Genomic DNA, 23042 nt, shown 5'->3' with positions numbered 1-23042 from the left:
TTCTTTTTTCTTTTTTGTATTTTGTTGTGGGTTGTTGTTTGGGTTTTTTTAATCCGTACATCATCAGATCTATTTGTGTTTAATTTAAGGCCTTTTTGCATGTTGTGGGGCTTTTTCTTTAGGCAACCATTGTTCACTAGAGATTGAGCATAAGAAATGGAAACATATATATATAAAAAAAATGTAAGCATTAACAGATAATTGAAACTGGTTTTCTTAATACCAATATTTAAATTCAGTGAAGTTTTCTTTAAATATATGGAATACTTTGACAGAGGATAATTTTAGAGCCATGATGCCAGGCCTGGCAGATTAATACTTTGTTTCACTAAATTTTCTTCCTCTTCAACAGCACTTCACCCAGTTAAGAGTTTGTGCCATTGTAATATATTCAAGAAATAAATAGCAAGCTATTGATCAAAGAACTCCTGGTAGAGATAAATCCAGCTTTAAACCTGCATAAACCGGCTACTTGAATTTAGCTTGGCTATTTATACTGTCCCATCGTGCTGTATTTAGAGCTGAGGGTTTGGTGACAGGAGTTGAAAGTTTGTGATCTGCTTTAGCTTGGAGGATGAGATGCGCTAAATGAAACATTAAAGAGTTCTTCTGTGCTTTGTTCTGTCCTAATGCAAGTTGTCAGGGGCTTTTTGTTGTCTGCAGTTTTTTGCTGGAAAAAGCATAAATTTATTTTATCATAAACTCAGTCATTTGTGAATACTTTAAACTAGAGCAAATTTTTTCTGCAGTTAGGTTAAAAATAGCATGTCCTAGGGACAGAGGAGGCAGCTGTGTTAAAGTATCTGCCTATTGCTACATTTTCAGGATTTCTGTTAATGATACAAAGTCAGTTGAAATGACATCCATTACATATTTGTCCAAACAAGTGGAAAAGAAAAATAAACAATGTGGTGCTAGAGAATCCATTAGAATTGTGTATCTCTGCCTGTCTTTCCTGATCAGAGGAGCTGATATCTATAGTCTACCCAAAGTTACTTCTGTAATACATATACATCACATTGAAAAGCAGTAAGACAGTGAGGTTTGCTTAGTATATATTATTACACATCTGTACTGTTTTGTGGTTCATATGTATGCAGATAAAATTTGCATCTCCTTTAGAGCCTTTGCATGCCCCGAAGAATGCATAATGGTTTTTAAAAAGATACTTTCTCCACAAAAGGGAGCAAAACTAGACTTCTACTAAGTAGATAGCTTCATTTAAGGGCCATAAATATTCTTGCAATAATGTAAACAAATTTTCCCAAAGGAGAAGATAACTGTAAATAAAGTGGGTGACATGAAAGTCTTTATTAATGCTTTATTAATGCTATTAGATTCAGCAAATGTTACTCTGCTATGCCATAGGTTACAATTTTTCCTCCATAGATTTTTGCTTATGGTTACTGTCAGCATACAACTGAAGCCAGGACTGTATATTAGGCTACTAGAAATTAATATAGCATGTGGTAATCCTCTTAGCACTTTTGTTCACTTGTGTCTTTTGTTAACCTTTGTTTTACACGCATCTTATCAATATTTTTCAGGACAGGTCCATTAAAACAAATTATAAGTGGCTAATACAGAATACTGTATTTTACCCTTAAATGTTATTCATATTTTAATAATTATTAGTATCTAGGTGTTCCATTCAAAACATCTGTACTGAGTGGAAGGATCTTCAATTTTATTAATTTTTGTAAACTGTTTGTCTCTCTTAGTTTTGGATATGGCCCGACACGTTCCCCTTTACCGAGCTCTGCTAGAATTACTCCGGGCTATTGCATCCTGCACATCGATGGTACCGTTACTTCTTCCTCTGTCAGGAGAAAGTAGTGAAGAGGAGGAAGAACAGTGTGAGTCACAAGCTTCTGTTGGGACTTTGTTGGCTAAAATGAAGACCTGTGTAGATACCTATACCAACCGACTGAGGTAATCACTTTTATTAGCCCTAACCTTCATTTAAACTGTATTGTGTTGTTGTGGTTAAGGAACAGTGCTCCTCAATTTAGTGTTCCCACTGGGACTCTCCAAATCACACTGCCCCTCTCTCACTCCTCCCCCTCCCCCTTCCTCTCCCTCTGTGGCAGGCTGGAGAGGAGAATTGGAGGCACCAAAGCTAAAGATTATGGGTTGAAATAAGAACAATTTACTGGAAACAGCAATGAGATAAGAAAATTAACAATAACAGCAACAATATTAATAACAAAACTATACAAATGAGAAAGTGATTCACATGCAAAAATGACCCGACTACAGAGCCTGACCTGACTCCAGCCGCACCACCCAACCGCTCCCACCAGCTCACTGATGCCACCCAACCTCTCTCCCTCTGGCTCGGAACTGGCACCACCCCACTGCTCCCTCCACCATGCTTACTCAACTGGAAGGAACCCCTTCTCCCTGGAAGACTCCCTTCCCCCCACCCCTAGCAGTGACGTGAGGTGTTATAGAATAATCCTCGGGTCCTGGCCATGCTTCCTCCTGGCTACTGCAAAAATAATCCCTGTCCTAGCCAGAACCAGGACATGTGTTCTTACATGTTATGAATATGGAAATGAAAGAAAATTCAGTTCTGTATATGTTTCTGAATGGATGCTGCAGTCCAGAGTGAAAACATACCTGCTGTTTGATCTAGATTTGTATTTATATCTATCTATCTGTCTGTATTACTGTACTATTTACAAGGAATGTTTTTGGTGTGACACATAGAAGCTGGTAGGTTTGCATAGTCTTGCATAGTCTTGTTAAGAAATAATAACCTGTCCTTCTCTGTGAAATTTAGTGCTATGTCTAAGCATATGCTGAAATATCATGAAAAGAAGGTAAATATAATGTCAGGAAAAGGTGTGTGTAGAATGTTCTTTCTCCCACTTTAAACTTGGAGTATTTACCAGCCATTACCCGAAAGACTCGCTGAGAAGGAATCTAATTAATGGAAGCTCTTTCTAGTAACTGCTGATGAACTGGACTTTACCCAGAAATTTCTCTAATCCTTGACTGAGATTGCTAGTCTTGCATATCAAGCATGTAATGTACCTGTAATGGGATTTTTTTTTTTTGCTGAATTAGTGTAAAAGAAACAGAACTAGGAAGGACAAAACCCAGTTCTTTATGTTGGATACCCATCTAAAAAAATCGGCTTGTGCTTGCTGGTAATATTATGCATATCATAGTATATTGTAATCTTCTTAAAATAAAAAAGAAAATATATTTGGCTTCTATGTAATCCATTTCCAATATATATGTATGTAATTATCCACCAGAATCACTGATTTGGGGCTTTCTTTTTTTTTTTGCTGATCTGGTCATCCGTTAGCCTCAGATTTAATGGTCATGGATACCTGTATCTTCTCATGTCACTTCCGCAGGCTGAATTCTAAAAAGAGAGAATGGCACGTGACTACTACTCATAATCTCTTTTTAATTTGGTAAAATAAACGTGATATGACTAGTTAGTTCTTCAGTGCCAACTTAAGATCTGAAAACAAAGAAGAATTCTAGAATTACAATCAGTATTATTTTTAGCATCAGATGAATTTGATAAGAATTCCCTGGTTGATTCAGTTACAATGTCTGTACAATTTTCTTATATTACTTTGATATGTCAGCAGAAAAGGAAAGCTTGTCTTTCACTGGTTGGTTTAAGCATAATGCTGTTTATCTTTTAAGCAGTTCATAGACAAAGATGAAAACACCAACAGGCTGAACAGCCTGGAATCATTGGGGTAGAAGGTTTGAGTTCTCAGCATTTTAGTTGAAGGCATGCCAGAAATATAAGCAAGTGTTGGCATGAATTTCTTAGATGGACAATCTGCTGTTCCTTTTAAGTCAAATTGCCAGAACAACAACATAATTATGGGTTCTAGTTTCAAAGGCAAAACTTCCTATCATCTGAGCAGCAGACTTGCACATCTACCAAATGTCATCTCCATGTTGGAGCAGCTGTGTCCAGAATTTAAGTGGAGCAGTTTTAGTTTTGGACTCCAGTTAACATTGAATTTCCTTTACTTTCAAAGGCCATAATATTCTGTTAGAAAATTGGGAAGTTTCTGGATAATGGAGAAGACATTTAGGTATGAGATGATTTCTCATGACTGTTTGACTGCTTGGGAGTCAAAAGCCATCACTCATTGGAGTGCAGTCAGGCTGATGTTGCCACGAGGGCTGAGTTTGAGCCAGTAGTTTGCTGTGGTGGCTGAGCCCTCTGCTGCAGAGGTGCTGACGTGTAGCAAAGCAGGCTCATCGGAACCACCATCTACTGGGTGAGCTTTGTGGCAAATGGTTGATTTTGGCAAAATAAGCCGATTGCTTATTTGTGTGATGTGTAGTCTAGCAAGCCAGTGTCTAAAATTGCTAACTGTGCTGCATGGGGATGCTAGATACAACCAGGTAGGCCTGAAGCATTTTTCCTCCTATGGCTTTTCATTGTCTTCACTGATATTTTGCAGAACTTCAATGTGAAAAGGTGCGTTTTGCCAACAAAATGTTTTCTTTATAGTTGGGCCCCAAGAATCAAGGCCTAATTTCTTTTAATTGATTTTTCTTTAAAAGACAGAACAACTGTCGGTTCCTTTTGCTGTACTCTCAAGCTCATGTTTGGAGCTGATGGTTGTCTGCAGGGAGCAGTCTTGCAGCCTCTGCTGTTTTGGAATGCTTCAGCTTAGTGCCTGTAAGTAGTGCTTGAAGCCTCCAAGAGGAGTATGTGAAGCCATCTCAGAGGAGGTTACCAGTGTTTACCAGTGGTCATGTGCAAAGGGGGATGGTCCCTTGCTTGTTTTGCTTGATTTCAGGAGATTTGTTTAAGAATCTGTGAATTGCTGGAAGGCACAAATGTGGGGAGACAATGAGGGCTGAATGATACTGCAGTTGCAAACCTATGATAGTTTTATCCCAGGAAACTGAGTGTCAATCTGAGACCGAGCAACGTTGTGCTGTAAGCACTGTCCCTGTGGTACACAGGGGCTGAATGGTTCATTTGCTTTACTCTGTGAATGCTTTGATAAGGGTATCATTCTGTATCATCACATTTACCTCTAAGTATCAGGCACGGGTGAGTAAGTATTAGTATTGACTTTGAAAATTAAAGTTGCCTTGGGAGTGTATCGTTCATTATTCATTTAGCACAGCATGAAGAGAAGGCTGTCATCTTCTAGTACAAGCTAAATTAATGGCTTAAATTATTAGCATGTACATTACTGTCTCTTCTAGCAAATGTGTTAGTGACTGTCATCCCTATAAATATGAGTTGACATTTTCTCTGCTTTTTCTTCAGTGATTGAAAAACTGTATGAGGAAGTTTCTGTGTCTAAATTAAATGTTTGGCTCCTCCTCCACACTGAAAATCTGAACATTTAAATAAAGGTTTGTCCTACATTAAAGCTCAGGAGTTTGATAAAACTGTTCGCTATCTGCATACATAAATTTATATGCAGGCTGATAGAGTGCAAGGAAAGAGCTGAAAGATCTTACTGGGTTTATCACTTTAATTTTGGTATTTCATCTCCTCCTTTATACAGTTTTGGGAGAGCTCTATAATTCGCAACAACTCCCTCTTTTGGGCTGGGGCTCTACTTGTGCCTCTGAAGCACTTGTGTATAACACACATTTTTATGTATGACACATAGAGTAGCTTCACACCTCCATCTTCAGGTCCGCAGCTGTTTCACATGGGATTTTAATCTTATAGTGCACCTGTTCTTTATTTTCTTTTAAAATGCGTTTATTTAATAATCATTATAAACCATATTTTAAGGATATGATTTTAGAAAGGGGGCTTTGTAGTCTTCTCATGTAAAAGAAATATAAAATTAAGTGTAATAGCTCATGTCTGCAATGAAGTTCAGTTCTGTCTCAGGTGGCAAAGCTGTGTGAACTTTAAAAAATTATGGTCAGTGTGAAAGTACATGCTACTGGGAATCTTTTGACAGGTTTTCCCATCTAGAGTCTAGGGAAATATTTGATTTACCATTCTTTGATTGTAAATAAACTGAGAAACTGTAAAGTACTGTTATATTTCTCAAACTATTTGTGTATAATACTAAAGTTGTAGAGAATAAGATAATGAGGCAGATGCCTACAGGAGAGCTTTTTTCAAGAGCATGTAGTGACAGGATGAGGGGGAATGGCTTTTAACTGAGAGTAGGTTTAGATTAAACAGTACAAAAAAAAATCTTTGCCGTGAGGGTGGTGAGGCACTGGAACAGGTTGCCCAGAGAAGTTGTGGATGCCCTATCCCTGGAAGTGTTTAAGGCCAGGCTGGATGGAGCTTTGAGCAACCTGATCTAGTGGGAGGTGTCCTGTCCATGGCAGGGAGGTTGGAACTAGGTGATCTTTAAGGTCCCTTCCAACCCAGACCCTTCTATGGGCCTATGATACTATAATCTTATGGGCTGTATGGGATTGAATGCACTAAATTGGTATTCTTATAGCAAAAGGTTTGGATCAAATAAAGGTAGGAAAACAAAATGAGGGAATAAAACTGGAGGTCATCACTAATAGGAGTCTTGCAAGTTGTGGCAATATCATTTGGGTTTTTCCCCAAAAGTGGGGGGAAAAGTTATCTTCACCCTAACTAACCATTAGACTATACAAGGAAGACTTGTGTGAGAAAACCAAATGTTGATGCGGTATGTCTGATCTTGGGATTTTTGTGATACCAGCTACCCTATACTCCCTAAGAAACTGATTGAAATCCCTGATTAGGAAGGGTCGAGGTGAAAAATGAGATCAGGATGGGGCAGGGGTGAGGTGAGAGTGTGTCTGAACTAGATTTATTTCTGCATTTTGCTTCCTAAACTGTTCTTCCACAGTTATGGCCTGACTCAGAAGTTAGGCAGCTTGGTAATGTAGATCATCACATAAGCCCCAGATAACTACAGGTGTCAGGGTAGAGCTGTTCTGCAAACACTTGATTTAAAAAGTATATTCTGAGGAGAAGGGGGAGGTTTGTCTGTTGTGCTCATGGTTACAGTGGACAGCATTGGGTGGCAAAGGAGATGTAGGAGAATACATTCTCTTTTGATAGTTCAAAAATGCTGAAATGTAACTGTTCTATACAGCAGGGAGAACAGGAGGAAATTATACTATTGGTACTGAAAGTTTGTGTTTGATCAGATGTCTCCTTTTCCTACTGCTTCAACTGGATATATATTCTTTGTCTGCTGAGGTGGTTGCTGTCAGTAACTCACGATATATATAGGAATTGTTAGGCTTTTTGTTTAGTGGGGCAAACACCTTAATTTTTTTTATTCTGAGTCAAAGTAGAAAGAAAAACAAAAAAACGAGTAGTTTAAATTGTGAAACCATGTGGAAGATGAAAGACCTACAAGATAACTGTCTTGAAAACGTATTTGTAATTCATTTCTCTTTCAGTACCTTCACTAAGCACATTTATATGGCTTTTCACACATCTTTCTCTTTGATAAAGCCCACTGACATTTCACTTCAGCCAGAATTTCTCCAAGGGTTTTGTAGCAAATAGCTTAAGGCTTCTACGTCAATAGCAGGCAGATCTAAATCTGTATACCTTTCTTGGGACTGGTAGCTGCTAGTATGTCAGTGGCATTAAAACACGTTGTCACTGAGGTTTAGTGGCTTTAAATAGACATTTCTGAATGTGCCTAGTAGGTTATTTAAAAATGTTGGCCTAGCTTTCCACAAGTAAAAATGCAACAACAAGGATTTTGGACAGTATGAATGGGAGAGGCAGCTGCTGCTTCTATGTCTTAAACTGTTCCTCAGATGCTGCCTGGTGCTGGTTCTGGTGCTTTCCTCCTAAATTTGAGGATCTAAAAGCTCAGCATTGCTTGAAGTCAACAATGGGCTAACATCCTTTTGGATCAAATCTGGAACAGGGAAAATGTACTGTGCTGCAGTAATGAATTTTGTTATTAATGCTCTAGGGATAGTCTCATTTGATTAGGTAGAGTACAAAGACTGTATTCAGTATTACTGTAATCACCTTTACTGAATAGTTTAGAGACTCATTCATTATGCATAATTTCAGTCTAGAATAAAATACTGCTAAATATGTTTGGTACATCAAGGCATTAAGTTGCTATTTTTTCTTGTGTTGATAGTTTTCTGGTTTGCATCTAGATATTGTAGTGGTAAAGAGAAAACCAGTGTATCTTGGCTGTTGAACTTGTTTGGGTTTTAAAATGAACAAGTGCTATTGAAACAAAAAATTTATAAATTTAAAAAAAATTAATTTGGGGGCTGTTAGCATTAAAATCTATTAAGTTTTGCAGGATGACAGTGTAAATTTATATTAGTTCTTAAAAAACAGAAGCTTTTACATTTAGGTTACATTCATATCAAATACCATTATCTTCATTTCAACATTTGACTATATATGCTAGTAAAGACTGGATTGTCACAATCTAAATATTTAAATATATCTTAAATTACTAGGCAACTAGCTTCTATCAAACAACGGTGTTAGTATATACTGTATATTAAAATTATGTCATTAGAAAAATTTCAGGTGTTTAAATTGACATTTTAATTTGCAATACTTAGATTATAAACATCCAACATAATCTAGATGCCTTCTATATATTAAGATTTTTTAAATTGTTACAATCAACTGTTCATTGAAATAAAAGGTCTAAATCTCTGTAGCCCAGCAGAGAACTGCAGAGAGATACAAACGTCATGTTTGATCTACTGTCCTGTGATGCCTGGGTTGCCGTTCATATACATGCTGTGAATTTTCACTAGAGGTTTCCTGCAGTTTTACCATTGGTGTATTTTCAATAATTGCTAGTGGATTGTGTAGCAAGAAAGAATACTTTATTACCTGTTTAGGACTTAGTTTTGCGCAGGGTCTGCATGGATGAAACGCACATTCATGACATGACATGATCTTTGTCAGACTGATTTTGTAAGTTTTTCTAGTACTTAGTGGAAGTGCAAACATAAGATCAGCATGCAGTTGAACAATCGAGTACTGAAAGGTTGAAGCAGAAACTGCTATACTGGTGTTGCTGGCTTTATGTTCATATTTTTACTCGTTGTATCAGATGTACATCTGTTTGTCAAAGCAGGACGGCATGTTCAGTGTTGTTGCAACTGATTGCTACATTCAGTGATTAACCTGGAGATAGAGAGAGAACATTCCATTTTAGAAGGCTTGTTTTAATCTTGATTCCTTTAGCTTTGCTGTTTTTCCCTGTTTACAAATATTCTGGCTGAAAAATATTCCCTCATGCTGTATCCTATTTCATTGCCCCATACAGGTCTAAAAAAGACAAAGCTAAAGCAGGAGTAAAACCAGATACTTCTGATCAAGAACCAGAGGGATTGACCCTTTTGGTACCAGACATCCAAAAGACCGCGGAGATAGTTTATGCTGCTACCACCAGTTTGCGCCAAGCAAACCAAGGTAAAATAGAAATACTTTTATAAGTATATAAAGTATATAGTGTTTATTTGTAATGCAGTCATTAACAGATAACTTAAAAATTAGCTTAAAAGCAAGACAAAATACTTCCTTTCTGTCCCCAACCACTGACTGCGTTTTCAAAGGTGGTTGGAACCCTGTGGTAGTCTTAAATGTTTTGATCAGGAAACAGAATAATTCAAGTAAGTTAGAGTAAACCTCACAACTTCCAGCACAGGTACGTAGCACCTTTTTTATTATTGTTTTTCTTGGCAGAAAAGAGCAACATATGCGATCTTTAAGAGTAAGGCATTTGCTTTTAAAACTAAATCTTATCAATTAGATTAACTGTTGACTAGATGAATGCAGAAAGAAAGTCTAAAACCTGGACTGAACCGGCAGAATTTCAAAGCACCATCTGCTTGTCCAGTAAAGAAAACTAAAGATAAGGTAGCTGAATCAGGGAAGTGGATTTTCTAAAGGCATGTATAATCAGCTCCTGATTTTGGAGAGTCCAAGAATTCATGTGGAAATAGCCATCCACACAAGCAAGCTTCTTGTTTTAAATTAAAAAAAATAAAAGAAACAATAAAAAAATATTCATAACAGCAGCAGTCATTAATTATTTCTGAGCTGAGATTATGACCTTTATTTACTTCAAGCTGTTCAGATAATGAAATATACAGTAGTGAGAAAAAGAGATTTTTGAGACTTCTCTGCAAAAGAATGTAACCATAAAATGTCATTTCAATTTAAATAATCCCCAAACGCTTGCTGTGCTTGTCTCAGAATTACATAGGTAACTACAAATAATCATCACATTTTGTATAACAGAAAAGAAGATGGCTGAATACTCCAAAAAGGCTGCTGTGAAGCCCAAGCCTTTGTCTGTTTTACGGTCTCTTGAAGAAAAGTATGTGGCTGTCATGAAAAAACTCCAGTTTGGTAGGTTGAGAAGCGTGAATGTTTGTGTTTAGAAAGCAGACACAGAAGAAATATGTGTTCTGTTGGATGGAATTCCTTAGTGTTTTAAAATTAACAACTGTTTTACATATGCGACCACTAATAACTTTCACATATGGAAAATTAAATAAGTCTGTATTTTCAGGTTACCAACTCATGCACGCTTTGAACTAATAAGAAATATTTTAAGCATATGCTAGAGTAATTCAAGGGACTAGATGAATTTAATGATGGTGTTTGTGTTTTCATTACGGTAATGATTTGTGAGTCTTTCAGTTCTCAAGTTACATTGAAGTGTTGTTTGATTATTTTTTTTTTAAAGCTCATATATGGTTCTATATGTATATGTTTATGTAGCTTTTATTTTTTAAATAGAATAGAATCCAAATCAAAACATGTTTTTTAAATGGAACTGTGGTAAATTTCACTGTCCTTTCATGGAATCCAATATGTTGCATTTGGATAATGTGATAGGAATCAGTCCTTACTTTGGCCATAGGGGGAATGTGTTACCAAAGAAAAAGGCATGAAGAACTAATAGTATCTTATCCAAAAAAAGGTACAGCATTCTTGCAAAAACGTGTTCTCTGAGTATTTTTTTAGTTGCAGTGACAGCATTTGCAGTCACCTTACTTTGCTGTTGTATTTGTAAGCAGTTTTTCTCACAAATGTTTTTGGAGTATATGCCAAGAGTAGGAGATAGAGAGGTTTGTAATGGGAGCTTTTCGCTCTGGCAGCCGAGCTGCAGATGTTGCATAGCAAGTGATTCAAGAAAACCAGCTCCGCTGTAATTTTTTGTGATTCTTTGATAACATTGCAACCAGCACTTGGCATCACACAAATTCCATTATTAGCATTATTATGTATTCGTGTCATTACATTCCTGATCTGGAGTAGCTGGTAGCTTTCCAAATTGGGAATGGTGTATATGTGACAAGTTGCATGTGAAAGCTTGTAAATTTGCTGCAGAATTTATTTCAACCCAGCACTGTTAATGCTTTGTTTTCTGTGATCACTGTTAACTCGCAAAATATGTAGTTTTGTACATTAGTGTAATGCAAATTAAACTTTCCTGATTTTAATAGTCAGAATCTTTATCCAAGACTAATTCATTATTAACTTCACTCCTTTCCTGATGCATTAAAATTTTCTTCTAGATACATTTGAAATGGTTTCTGAAGACGATGACGGAAAATTGGTTTTTAAAGTAAATTACCACTACATGTCTCAGGTAAAAAATGCAAGTGACGCCAACAGTGCTGCCAGAGCCCGACGTCTTGCTCAAGAAGCTGTGACTCTTTCAACCTCACTGCCTCTCTCATCCTCATCCAGCGTTTTTGTACGTTGTGATGAGGAGCGGCTTGACATCATGAAGGTAAAGGAGCAAAGTTATTTTTATTCCTCTCTTCAGCTTGGCATATAAATTTTTAAGAAGGTGCTTTAAATCTTAGGAAAAACCAGAAGCATTTCATGTGTACTTTAACTGCTGTCCAAACGTTAACGTAAGGAATAGTATCTGAGTCTGATTCTGATTTCTCAATAACATGGCAGGGAGAGTCCATCTGCCTCAGGAGTGTTCTGTCAGCCAAGGAGAATTCCCAGAACAAAGTTCATTCTTCTTCAGCTATTCCAAAGGGAAAACTTTAATTTTGTTTCTCCATTATGGTCGAAGTGTATCTTTGCCTGTGACCATTTAAGTGGTAGGCAGTAGGTATGAAGAAGTACCACAGAGTGTCTCTGTATACAGAGTGTCTCTGGACCTGAGGAAACATTCTGTTAATAGCATCCAATATGGAGAAGAGTTTTACCTCCTTCTGTCTTGCTTTCCATTTGTGATCTGGAAAAAGGAATGTTCGCAAAGGCTTCACTTACCCACAGTATCAAAATGAACAGAATGACAGCCTGTGTGTGGTTATGGTGTCTAATAATATTTTCTGCTAAATACCACGTGGAAATAAAATGCTTCATGTAATTTATCAAATCTCAACTGTGTGAGAAATATAAGGATGGAGGGGGTTAAGAGTTTTTCTTTTTTTTTTTTTTTAACAATGGTAGGTTCTCATTACTGGTCCTGCAGACACCCCTTACGCAAATGGTTGCTTTGAATTTGATGTGTATTTCCCACAAGACTATCCTAATTCCCCCCCACTTGTGAATCTGGAAACAACTGGAGGCCACAGTGTGAGATTTAATCCAAACCTCTACAATGATGGCAAGGTAGGTCAACTTGGTCCCTGTGTTAGAGTAACAAGCCTTAAGGTATGCCAGAGGAGGTTTAGGAGGAGTTTCTCCACATTAGGAGGAATTTCACCACAGAAAGAGTGATTAGACATTAGAATGGACTGCCTAGGGAGGTGATGAAGTCACTATCCCTGGAGGTCTTTAAAAAAAGACTGGATGTGGCCCTTAGTGCCGTGGTCTGGCTGACATGGTGGTGTTTGTCCATAGGTTGGACTCGATGATCTCAAAGGATCTTTTCCAACCTAATTGATTCTGTGATAGGAAACAAATTTGACTTTTAGAATGAAGTTATACAAAAGTTTATCAAAAATAAATTAATGTAATGTTAACATTCTGTGCTGTCCAAGCAGAACAGTTTTGTCATAATATTTGTGGTATTAATAACATCACCTTTTCAGGTGTGTTTAAGCATACTGAACACATGGCATGGGAGGCCAGAAGAGAAATGGAATCCCCAAACATCAAGTTTTTTGCAGGTGAGCAATTTCTTCATTCTCTTCAGAATGTCATCTAGGAGTAGTAAGTGGTCTGTTGGTCCTAAGGATTCTTTTTGTAGAATTTTTAAAGCAGAATTTTCTTCTTCAAATAAACATAAATAGGACAGAAGTCCAGAAAACACCCTTGGAACACTAGAAAAGGAACACTGTAGAGTAGAGAAGTTCTTCAAAGTGCTCTTTGAAACCAGTATTTCTTATTGGTCTTGTCTTGAAGAGCAACCGTTCACGTGCGCAGGTTGTTCCTGCACCGGTTCTGCTCAGATGCTTTGAAGTGCTTTATTTTTTAAAATTAAAAAAAAAGAAGAAAAAGAAAAGATAATTCCTCCTGGAATTATCACAAGTTTTTTTATGATAAAGACAAAAGAGACTCCACATTGTGAGAGATGAGAAGGTGTAGTACACTAGTGCACACTGTAACTGTGCTCCTCCGAAGTCTACAAGAGGAACAGAGGTGCAGGGAGTTACAGTGTAGCTATACTGTGTTCAATAACAATTAGTGTTACATTAGAGCAGAATTTATTGGGACATATGGTCCTTATAAATACCATTATAAGGACATGGAGTCCTTATAATTTGCAGCTTTATTTCATAGAAATGCACTGACTCATAAGCACAGGCATTAAATAAAAGTAAAGCTTCTTTCCTATGGCAGTTTCTGAATTTATTCCTTCTTTGGAGTAATTACATAGCACAAGGTACATTTTCTGTTCCAAATCCTAGAAGCCTGTACAGTTTCTGTTTCAGTATAATAGAATTACTGCCTTCAGCAGAACAGATTTCAGCTTGTTCAGGGTTTGGCTGTGGAGAACTGATTGATCAGTCTCCTAAAAATTCAAGAATGATCTGTTCCAGTGTGTGGAAGTCAAGCAGGAGAGGGAGAAGGCCAGCATGGGTAAAAAAGAACTCCTGCCTAAGATCAACTGCAATAAGGAAGTACACAGAAGGCAGAAAGAGGAGGTGGGCTACTTGTGAGAAATAAAAGGACATTACTCAAACATTCAGGAGAGAAATTAGGAAAACTAAAGCTCAGCTGGGCTCTAAAATGGTGAGGGGTATAAAGGGGAACAAGAAGAGCTTTTTTGTAAGTATACTGGCAGCAAAAGAACAAATTTTCCTTAGGCTTTCCTACTGCTCAGTGGGGCATAGAAAAGGCAGAGGTCATCTTTGCCTCACTCTTAGGGGTAAGGTTTGCTTTCACATGTCTCTGAGCCCTAACTAGGAAGGTTTTTGAGAATGAGGAGTTACAGCAGAGGAAACAATATTCAAGCTGCTTGGACCCACATGTTCTTGGAACCAAACCCAATGCATCCAGGTTAGCTGAGGGAGCCAGCTGATATCACTGCGGAGCCATCAGCTCTCATCTTTGACAGTCAGAACAATCAAAGGAGCTTCCTGGCAAATCTCACACTCAGCTTCAAGATCAGCAAGAGAGAGGATCTGGGGAGCTGTAAGCTGGTCAGCAAGACTTTGTGGGCCTTGGGAAGATTATGGAACAAATAATCCTGAAGCTATTTTCAAGTACATGAAGACAAGAACAGGCAGTGTGGGTTTACTGGGCAGAACAGAGCTTACCCTTGCCTTCTAAAGTGAGGTGCCTGGCTTTGCACAAAGGGACAACAGTGGATGTAGCTCACTTTGACTTCAGCAAGATACAGTCTCCCTTAGCACCTTGTAGCCAAACCGATGAGATGTGTATTATAAGAGTTTGGAAAAGTGGCTGGACCAGTGGCAGAGATCTTACTGCTGTCTTCGATACCTGAATGGGGAAGGGATAGAGAAGATGGAGCCAGGCACCTCTTCTAGATGCAAAGCACTAGGACAAGTACCAGTTGACACAAGATGGGACATGGGAAATTTTGATGAAATGTTAGGAAAAATTTTTTCACCATGGGAGTGACAAACATTGTGATAGGTATCTAAGACTTCCTTACATACTGCAAGTCTCCCAAGATAAAATTTCTTAATGAAGAGATGAACTGCAATTTTGGACTTTAACTGTAAAATCATTGTAGAAAGGTGGGAGTATTAGGAAGTCTTATTTTCACTAGAGTCCTTTTTTTTTTTAGATTAAAGTGTTAGATTTGATTGTTAGAAATCACATGCAGCATTTGAGTTTAAAATTCTAAAGTTTTTTTCGAGATTCATTTTGAAAATAGTATGAAAACTGTTGGAAAAAGTCCCATCCCCACCATACTGGGAGAAAAACACTTTATAGCTATTACTTGGAAAACAGCTGTAGGACTAAATAAATTGCTTGGAAAGAATTAAGCACTACATGTTTTTTCTGGTTCAGAGATTGAACTATTGTCAGACCACCCAAAATACTTAGGAAATTAACTTTTATAACCCAGGGAAACTGGAAGATCAGTGGAGTTTCTCATTCATTACAGTTATTCAAGGTATCAGCTGCTTATTCGGGCCCAGAAAGTACAATGCTGCAGTGTCAAATTTCTCTACCATAGCTACTTAAAACAATTATATAGATCTAAAATACAAAATTTTTAAAAAGCAAAACCCAGCTACTTCCTGAAACACATAAAGGCCACAGATCACCAAAACACCTTTGGTACCCGAAGCCTCGGCCCTAGAGTACTCTGGCTTGGCTTAGCACTTTTGCATTAATGTTCTGCCTTTTTTGGTTTGCTTGCTGGAACCTGATTTGTGAGGCACATTCTGTAAGGTTTGACAGTAAATAGCCATGGCTTCTTCTAGCTGAATGCTGGGTGGGTACAGGAGACTGTGATGGTGCACACAGTATCATGTACTAGCACCTGCCTGAGGAACAGATTTTCCTTCTCAGCTCACTGAGGGATGCTACTTCATTTTTCCCACCGCACAGCTACGTGCCCAATCCATCAGATTGCCCTAGATTGCCCTTCTCTGCTATAATTTAAGCAGAGCCACTACCCAACTACAAACTAACAAGGTGCAGTGGCACCTAAAGGAGTGAAGGTGCTTTCCCACGGGATGGTAGTGGGACTGAGGTTAACCTGGGTCATTCAGCTGATTCTTGGACTGTTGCTTTGATACAAGTTACTGATTTAGCATTGTGTCTGTGGAGTGAGTTCACATCGCAGAGAGTATGGAAAGCTGGAACACTTCTGTGCTGGCTTTGCTACAAGAGAAGCTCTGGGAGAATGCCACACATAAGCACAGAGCAGAACTACCTAGTTGTCAGAGCACTGCCCTGTGAAGGAACCCAAGTTTTGAATTGCCACTGGCATGGTATCTATCTGTTGTAAGCTGTACATTCTGCATCTACCAAGAAAAAGGAGGACTTTTGTCTTCCATATCCAAATTCACAAACTGGGCTGCTAAATTAGGGAATGTCTTCAAGCTTTAAATTGTATCCAGGCTGGGGGGAGAATCAGTTCCAGAAACAGCTGCCCTGACATGGATATCTTGCACCTAAGTATGCCCAGTGCTGGAAATGCCATTCCTAGATCTGTAACATATCATCAGCTTTTCAATTATTGAGGAAATGTAAGTGTTCAAATCTCCATTTTTGAATTCTTTACAGTTTTGGAACTAAGTTTGTGTGCAGAATTGTAATCCCTGAAATTGTTGCTGAACTTGGTTCTAAGTATATAAGAAAAATCTGTCCTTCATTTAATAAAAAAGTTAGTTGACAGGGATGAATGTTTTAATACTGGAAAAATTAGCAAGTCATCAAATCATTAATATACAGTACATATACATTTGGATTCCTAAGTGCCCTATGTATCTATTTAATTATTTGTTTTATATTAGGGATATCTGAGTGTATAGTTAAATGCCTTGTATTTATGTAAACATCTATTCCCACATGCGCTGCATCGTAGAATCGAAGGAGGGAAAACTCATTTCCTAATCACTGAATAGTTGGTGCTTTGTTAATATAGTATCGACAACATTTTTTTTTCCTATTTAAAGAGGAATACTGAGATTTTGTTTTAATGGCATATGACACTGTTTTTTGTAAAATATGAAATGAAAGGGCTAAGAAAGAAAAAAGAAAGAAAAAATGGGAGAATATGTAGATCAAGATTAATTTCAGTGGTTCACCTGGCATTTCACCTCCCTCATTCCTTTTCCATCTAGTTCTGATTTAGAAGAATTAGCAAGCTTAGCTACAGGAAAAAAAATCAAAATTGTTGACTGAGAACTTGACAAATACACTCTCTTTCAGAAAAGGGTACAATCAGACATTTCTTCCTGTAAATACTGCCTTGTGTTTATATTTGTATCTTTGTGTTTGTTTGGTTCGGGGGTTTTTTTGAACCGACATTTGTCATTTAATTAGTGTTTGAGCCAAATACACAGTCACAGGACTTGGTGTTTTTGTATTTTTAGTGCTGGTTTCAGTTTAAAAACTCGGACGTAGCCTGTGTTACAAATGAAAGTGCTTTGCAATAGAAGTGGGTTTGCACTCACATAAGGTGACCAGAATTATGTATGTTTGTAAAAATATTTGGGTAGCACAATTTTAATATTTAGTTTCTTCTCTTGACAGGTGTTAGTGTCTGTCCAATCCCTAATACTGGTAGCAGAACCATATTTTAATGAACCAGGTTATGAACGATCAAGAGGTACTCCAAGTGGTACCCAGAGCTCCAGAGAATATGATGGAAATATACGGCAGGCAACAGTCAAGTGGGCAATGCTTGAACAAATGAGAAATCCGTCACCATGTTTTAAGGAGGTAGGTTTTGTGAAACACAGTAAATATTTCTCTTGTTTGAGCATTAAGAATAATGCAAATATTTGGAAACATCATGCATGAGATGTCAGTTTTTAGCCTGGGGCAACTGACTCAAGAGACTGAAGTGAATAAGGATGCACCTGACTTCACAGATTCTTTTCTGGGAAACGGGAATGCACACAAGTTGGGGCTGACCTGAGCAGAGGCTTGGTGCAGTTTGGTAGAACATGGTTCATTCAGCTCAGCTCATTCTTAATGCTGAGTGGTACCTTCTACATTGCCTGTAAAAACTGTTGATCAGGCCTACAAATGGGCATTAGTCTGCTCATTAATCTACATAACTAACAGGAAGTATTTTTCCAAGAAACATAAATTTGAAGTAAGTAGTAGGAAACACTTCAGATATACCAAGACAGTAAGTAGAAGACTATGATAAAGATAATATTGTGACACATAATCAAATAACCTCTGCTAAGAGGTCCTTTTCTTCCAGCTAATGTAATGATATCACTTTGGCAAAAGGAGTTCTCAAAGTACAATGAGATTAAATTAATTGAAGATATAAGAAAGCAGTGGGCTCCCTGACAGTAATGCTCCGTGTTTCTTCTCACATATACAGAAATTAAGGATATGCAGTATTACAGCATTTGGTAACTGAATCCCAGGTTACTGCTGCTGCAGCTTCCTTCAAAAGAGTCTCAGCAATATTGTGCTTATTCTGCAGCTCAGCTTTTTCACTTGCTGGTATGAAAAAGGCAGCTTTTGGAAGAATGCTAGATTCCATCTGCGGCCCCATCCAAATGTAAACACATCTCTCAGATTATCTGAGTACTTCCCCGGGAGATTTGCTTGTTGTTAAGACCTCTAGGTTTTTTGTAGGGTTATCTTAGGAACCTTAACAGTGATGATCAATTCAGTAACATAAATGCAAAGGCATACTGAAAACTGAAGTCTTTAAGAACTTACCTCCTGAGATCTGTTGTCTTCAAAAATCTCAGCTGTCTTCTCTTTAATGTCTTAAATGACAGGTAGGCTGAGGAGATCTACACTGCCAGTCTTTGGGAGTTCTTCCAAGCTCCATTATGGATTTAAGGAATGCATCCAGAATTGAAGTCACACTTTCAATATGCAGTTTCTCTTTAGACAGATAGCTATATTCTCTAACCTCCGGAGGGAAAGATGATTTTGCCAATTAAGTTGCAATATTGCCAAGAACTCTCTGTGCTCAATAAAATTTGTTTGATTTTATTGTTTCTTTCACCATTCACAGTTTTAGAAAAATGTTTAGGACAAAGCCAACACTAAGCAGAGTTTCACAACTTTGTGTGAGGGTTGATTGGTTGGTTTTTTAAACCCAAATGTGTACTTAAATACCAAAATTACTCTGCAGTCAAATACTTGCTCCTACCAAAACTGCGGAAAGCTCAACTACTATTGCCTGGGAATTCTGCTGTCTCCAGAGGTGCTGCCTCTGCCTAGGGCATGTAACTGTGATTGCATCTCTTCTGTAGCAGCTGGTATGATCCTTTTTCTCTCTGCAGAAGCATGTTATGTTCCCATGCTCTTACTGTTGACAGCATTTCTGCATATCTGTTTCTGTTTTCACCAGCCAGTGATTAGTGACAGGGGAAGACCTGTGCTTCTCTAGTAAAATAGGGTGATGAAGGAAGCAATAAAAGCCTTAACACTGTATCTGTGTAACTGCCTGTGTGCAAACTTAAACGTCCATACATTGTGCCTTTGTAGTAAGTTCATCCTGGAACTGAAGAATGTGTGTAGCAATCTGCTATCACTTTCTCTTTTGCTTGTTGTATTCCTGGTACTCATTTACCCTGCACCCAGATAACACAAGCAACTGCTGAAATGGCAGGCTGCACACAAATCATAGGTTCGCACAGACTGGAAGAGACATCCAGGCCAATGAGCTCCTCAAAACAGCATCAGCTGAATTCAGACCAGGTTCTTCAGGGCTTTTTCCAGTTGGGTCTTGGAAACCTCCAAGGACAGAAATTCCACAATTTATCTCCAGCCTGGTTCAATGCTGAATTATCCTTATACTGATTGTCTTTTTCCTTATATTCAGTTAGACCCACAGATGTCTTGCAGATTTGGTATTGTTTAAGTATATGTTTCTTCTATCCATGTTACATTGGGAACGTTTTCTTGCAGGTCATCCACAAACACTTTTACTTGAAAAGAGTGGAGATCATGGCTCAGTGTGAGGAGTGGATAGCAGACATACAGCAGTACAGCAGTGACAAACGGGTAGGCAGGACTATGTCCCACCATGCAGCAGCTCTAAAGGTGAGATTTTTATAATTTCATGTCCTTTAATCCAAAGATGACAAAGGGCAATAAAATTGCTCACAGACTGAGTTTTATAATGGTGCTAATAGAAAACCCTGGCAACTTTAAAACCTATAAACAAACCTAAGTTTCCTAGCTGGTAAGAGATAAAATGTATGTGCACTCCACTTTCTCAGGTTTTTTTCTACAAGTTGGACTTTCCTTTAGCACCTGTCCTGCCTGTGTTTCTATGAATACTTACATAAGATACAGAGGGGTTTTTTTGTTCGCAGTAAGGGTGGGTAGATGTTAATGATAAAGTTGCATTAGAACCAATTCCTTGCCAGAAGACAAGCTTTTAGAGTAGACAAGCACAGTTACTAAGCTGCGGTCCACTACAGCCACTTTAACCTGTGTTAACTTTAATCAAATTATAACCATTATAAATGCTTTCTGCCTTCCTAGCCAAGTATTATCATTTGTATATTTTGTGCCTGCACAGACGACACACCTCTATTTGGGATTTTTTCTTCCCCTGAGATACAAACCCTGAATTTTTAAAGGCTTCTTTTTTCTATTGCTAGACTTGCATTGTTTCAATGTGACTGGTCTTCAAAGCAAAGTTACTGTTTGTTAAGTTACTGTGATCAGTATACAAATCTCTGCGTATCTGTCTCTGTAACAGATATCATCATGAACTCTTTATGAATTTGTTTGGGCTGTATGACCTACCTAGTCCGAGCCAGTTTCTGCTGCAATCACCAAACACAAATGTGACTCAACCACAAGACAAATAGCGTAGCATTTATATTGATGCACTTGTTGGCTGCAATTCTGTTGACCGCCTTTAATTTGTCCCTAGCAGCACTTGCTAATTATTCTGTCAATAAAAGGAAAGTACTAATCCTTCAGTATGGGGGAGAAGTTGATCCAGTCACTAAAATAGTACATTTAAACCTTTCCTACTCACTCTTTTTGTTTGTCTTATGTTGTCTGACGTTGTGAAAAGTATTGTTTTAACTATGGCCTTCCACACTGACTTCTGTTTGTATATTCAGCGTCATACAGCTCAGTTGCGGGAAGAACTTCTAAAACTTCCCTGTCCTGAAGGATTGGATCCAGACACTGACGACTCCACAGAAAAATGCAGTGCCACAACAAGCTCAGAAGAGACCATGTTGCACGAACAGGTTAAACCCAGCAGCAGTAAAGATGTCCCCACTGATTTCAAGTTATGAGTCGCATTGACATGGACTTTGTAGACACAACGGCTTTGAAGCACAAGCCAAATATGTCAATATTTGTATGTAAGAAGTTAATTATGTAATAGGTAATGAAATTGAAACTATACTATGCCCTTAAGGATATACAGTTTAATTAAAAATGATCTTTTATTTACCTGTACAAGAGTGTAAACTTTTTTGTGCTTTTATTTTTCAATTGTGAGAACCACTGATTGGTATGTTTAAAAAGTTATGTATACAAAAAATGGATAAATCACTGATATATAAGGGAAACTACCTTAGGAAAGAATGTTTACTGAATGTTTATTATTTTTTTTTACTTGTAGAGTGAGGGCGGTTGTAACAAAGAATATATATTGGTCATTCTTACAGCTACTATTTAAAGTCAGAAAATTTTCACTGAATTTGATAGATTTTACGTTTGGCCATATATTCATGCTCATATTTGATTCTAAAGAAAACCTCCTGTATACTTCAATAAACGTTAAATGGACATGATCCCTCTTTTATGATTTACTGGTACATTTTTTAAATAAACTGCCATAAAATACATTTTAGCTGAAGACTTGCACTTGTATGACTGAATTCATTACAGTCAACATACTTAATTTTATGCATACTAAATCTAAAATGCAGATGAAATAAATGCATATGGTTTTACCTCATGCCAAAATTTGGACTTCTGAATTCATCTTTTTTTTTGGCTATTTTATGCAAACGAACAGTATTCTGAATTTCTTAAGGGCTATTCTGGAACAAAAGTCTTTACTGTATTGAAATGTCTGATTTTTACATAATCAACTGTACTCTTAATTGCTGACAGGGGCTAGCGACATGCCACGCAGGACTCCGATGTTCTGTAGTTCCTACTGTATAGACTTATTTCCAGTTTTATACTTGCAGCCACAGATCCCTAACTAAAAAGGGTAACAGATTTGCTTGACTTAATAATCAAGTCTCGCTTTTAACATAACATGCATTGCTATCACTGTTCTTAATTTTTGAGTAGTCCTTGAAGGACTAAAAAATTAGTACTGGTGTTACCTCAGACTAATGATCTGTTGTATGATAAATACTACAAATCAGGCAAAACCGAAGGGTTTTTGTTTTCTATTTGTTCTTTGTTTATAAGTATCACGCTGGAATTTTTTCACTTTTTGTTTTACAATGTATTATTTCTAATCATTAAAAATGGCACCAACTGAGGTTGTGTTCTTATGCTGATGGTTAACAGTTAGTTCTGATAGTCCTGACCAAAGTGCAATTTTTCTGTTCTGTTGATGTGTTGTGTTAATCCAAGGCCTGTCCTGATTGTACATACCTCTCAAAATACCAACTTAGCTACATCTGTGTAACTTCAGGGGATCCTTAATCAAAAAGGAAAACAAGCAGCTCTGTGCCAGAATTGCTGGTAAATACATGAAACAAAGAGCTTATGCCGCATAGTCAAAGTGTTAGAACTTCAGTGTTACAACAGCACTGCATTTTTATAGACTGGATTTTACTTACTTTCTGTTACTGTACAAAGTGACTGTGATACTCCTGTAAAGGCTCCAAAAGCAAAATTACCCGCTGACTTCCAATTATATTTAAGTTAGGAGTTTCCATTAAAGCTCTGCACTTATGCCTAAACTGTCTGCCTACAGGAGCGTAGTCTTTTTATAAAATCCTGGCACTCATACCAAAACCAAATGTATCAAACCTGAAGCTCCTCTTTAAAAGTGAAGAGTTTTTTCTCTACCACT

The 23042-nt window shown here is 37.6% G+C and overlaps 1 protein-coding gene across 1 annotated transcript in view; it reads left to right on the top strand.

Annotated features, from left to right (window-relative positions):
- The window catches only part of BIRC6 (baculoviral IAP repeat containing 6), a 173569-nt gene extending 151054 nt beyond the window's left edge, over window positions 1–22515 (top strand). Inside the window, 9 exon segments of the mRNA XM_029965115.1 lie at window positions 1722–1932; window positions 9243–9388; window positions 10220–10330; window positions 11506–11723; window positions 12404–12565; window positions 12988–13065; window positions 17579–17767; window positions 19937–20071; window positions 21112–22515. Of these exon segments, the coding sequence (XP_029820975.1) occupies window positions 1722–1932; window positions 9243–9388; window positions 10220–10330; window positions 11506–11723; window positions 12404–12565; window positions 12988–13065; window positions 17579–17767; window positions 19937–20071; window positions 21112–21291 (1430 nt within the window). The 3' untranslated portion in view covers window positions 21292–22515.
- The last annotated feature ends 527 nt before the right edge of the window (window positions 22516–23042 follow it).

Source organism: Manacus vitellinus, unplaced genomic scaffold (genome assembly GCF_001715985.3).
Source record: "Manacus vitellinus isolate BGI_N305 unplaced genomic scaffold, ASM171598v3 scaffold_8_pilon, whole genome shotgun sequence".
In the NCBI taxonomy this organism is placed as follows: Eukaryota; Metazoa; Chordata; class Aves; order Passeriformes; family Pipridae; genus Manacus; species Manacus vitellinus.
The sequence above is the reverse complement of the archived record's forward strand: the minus strand, read 5'-3'. Positions and strand labels throughout refer to the sequence as shown.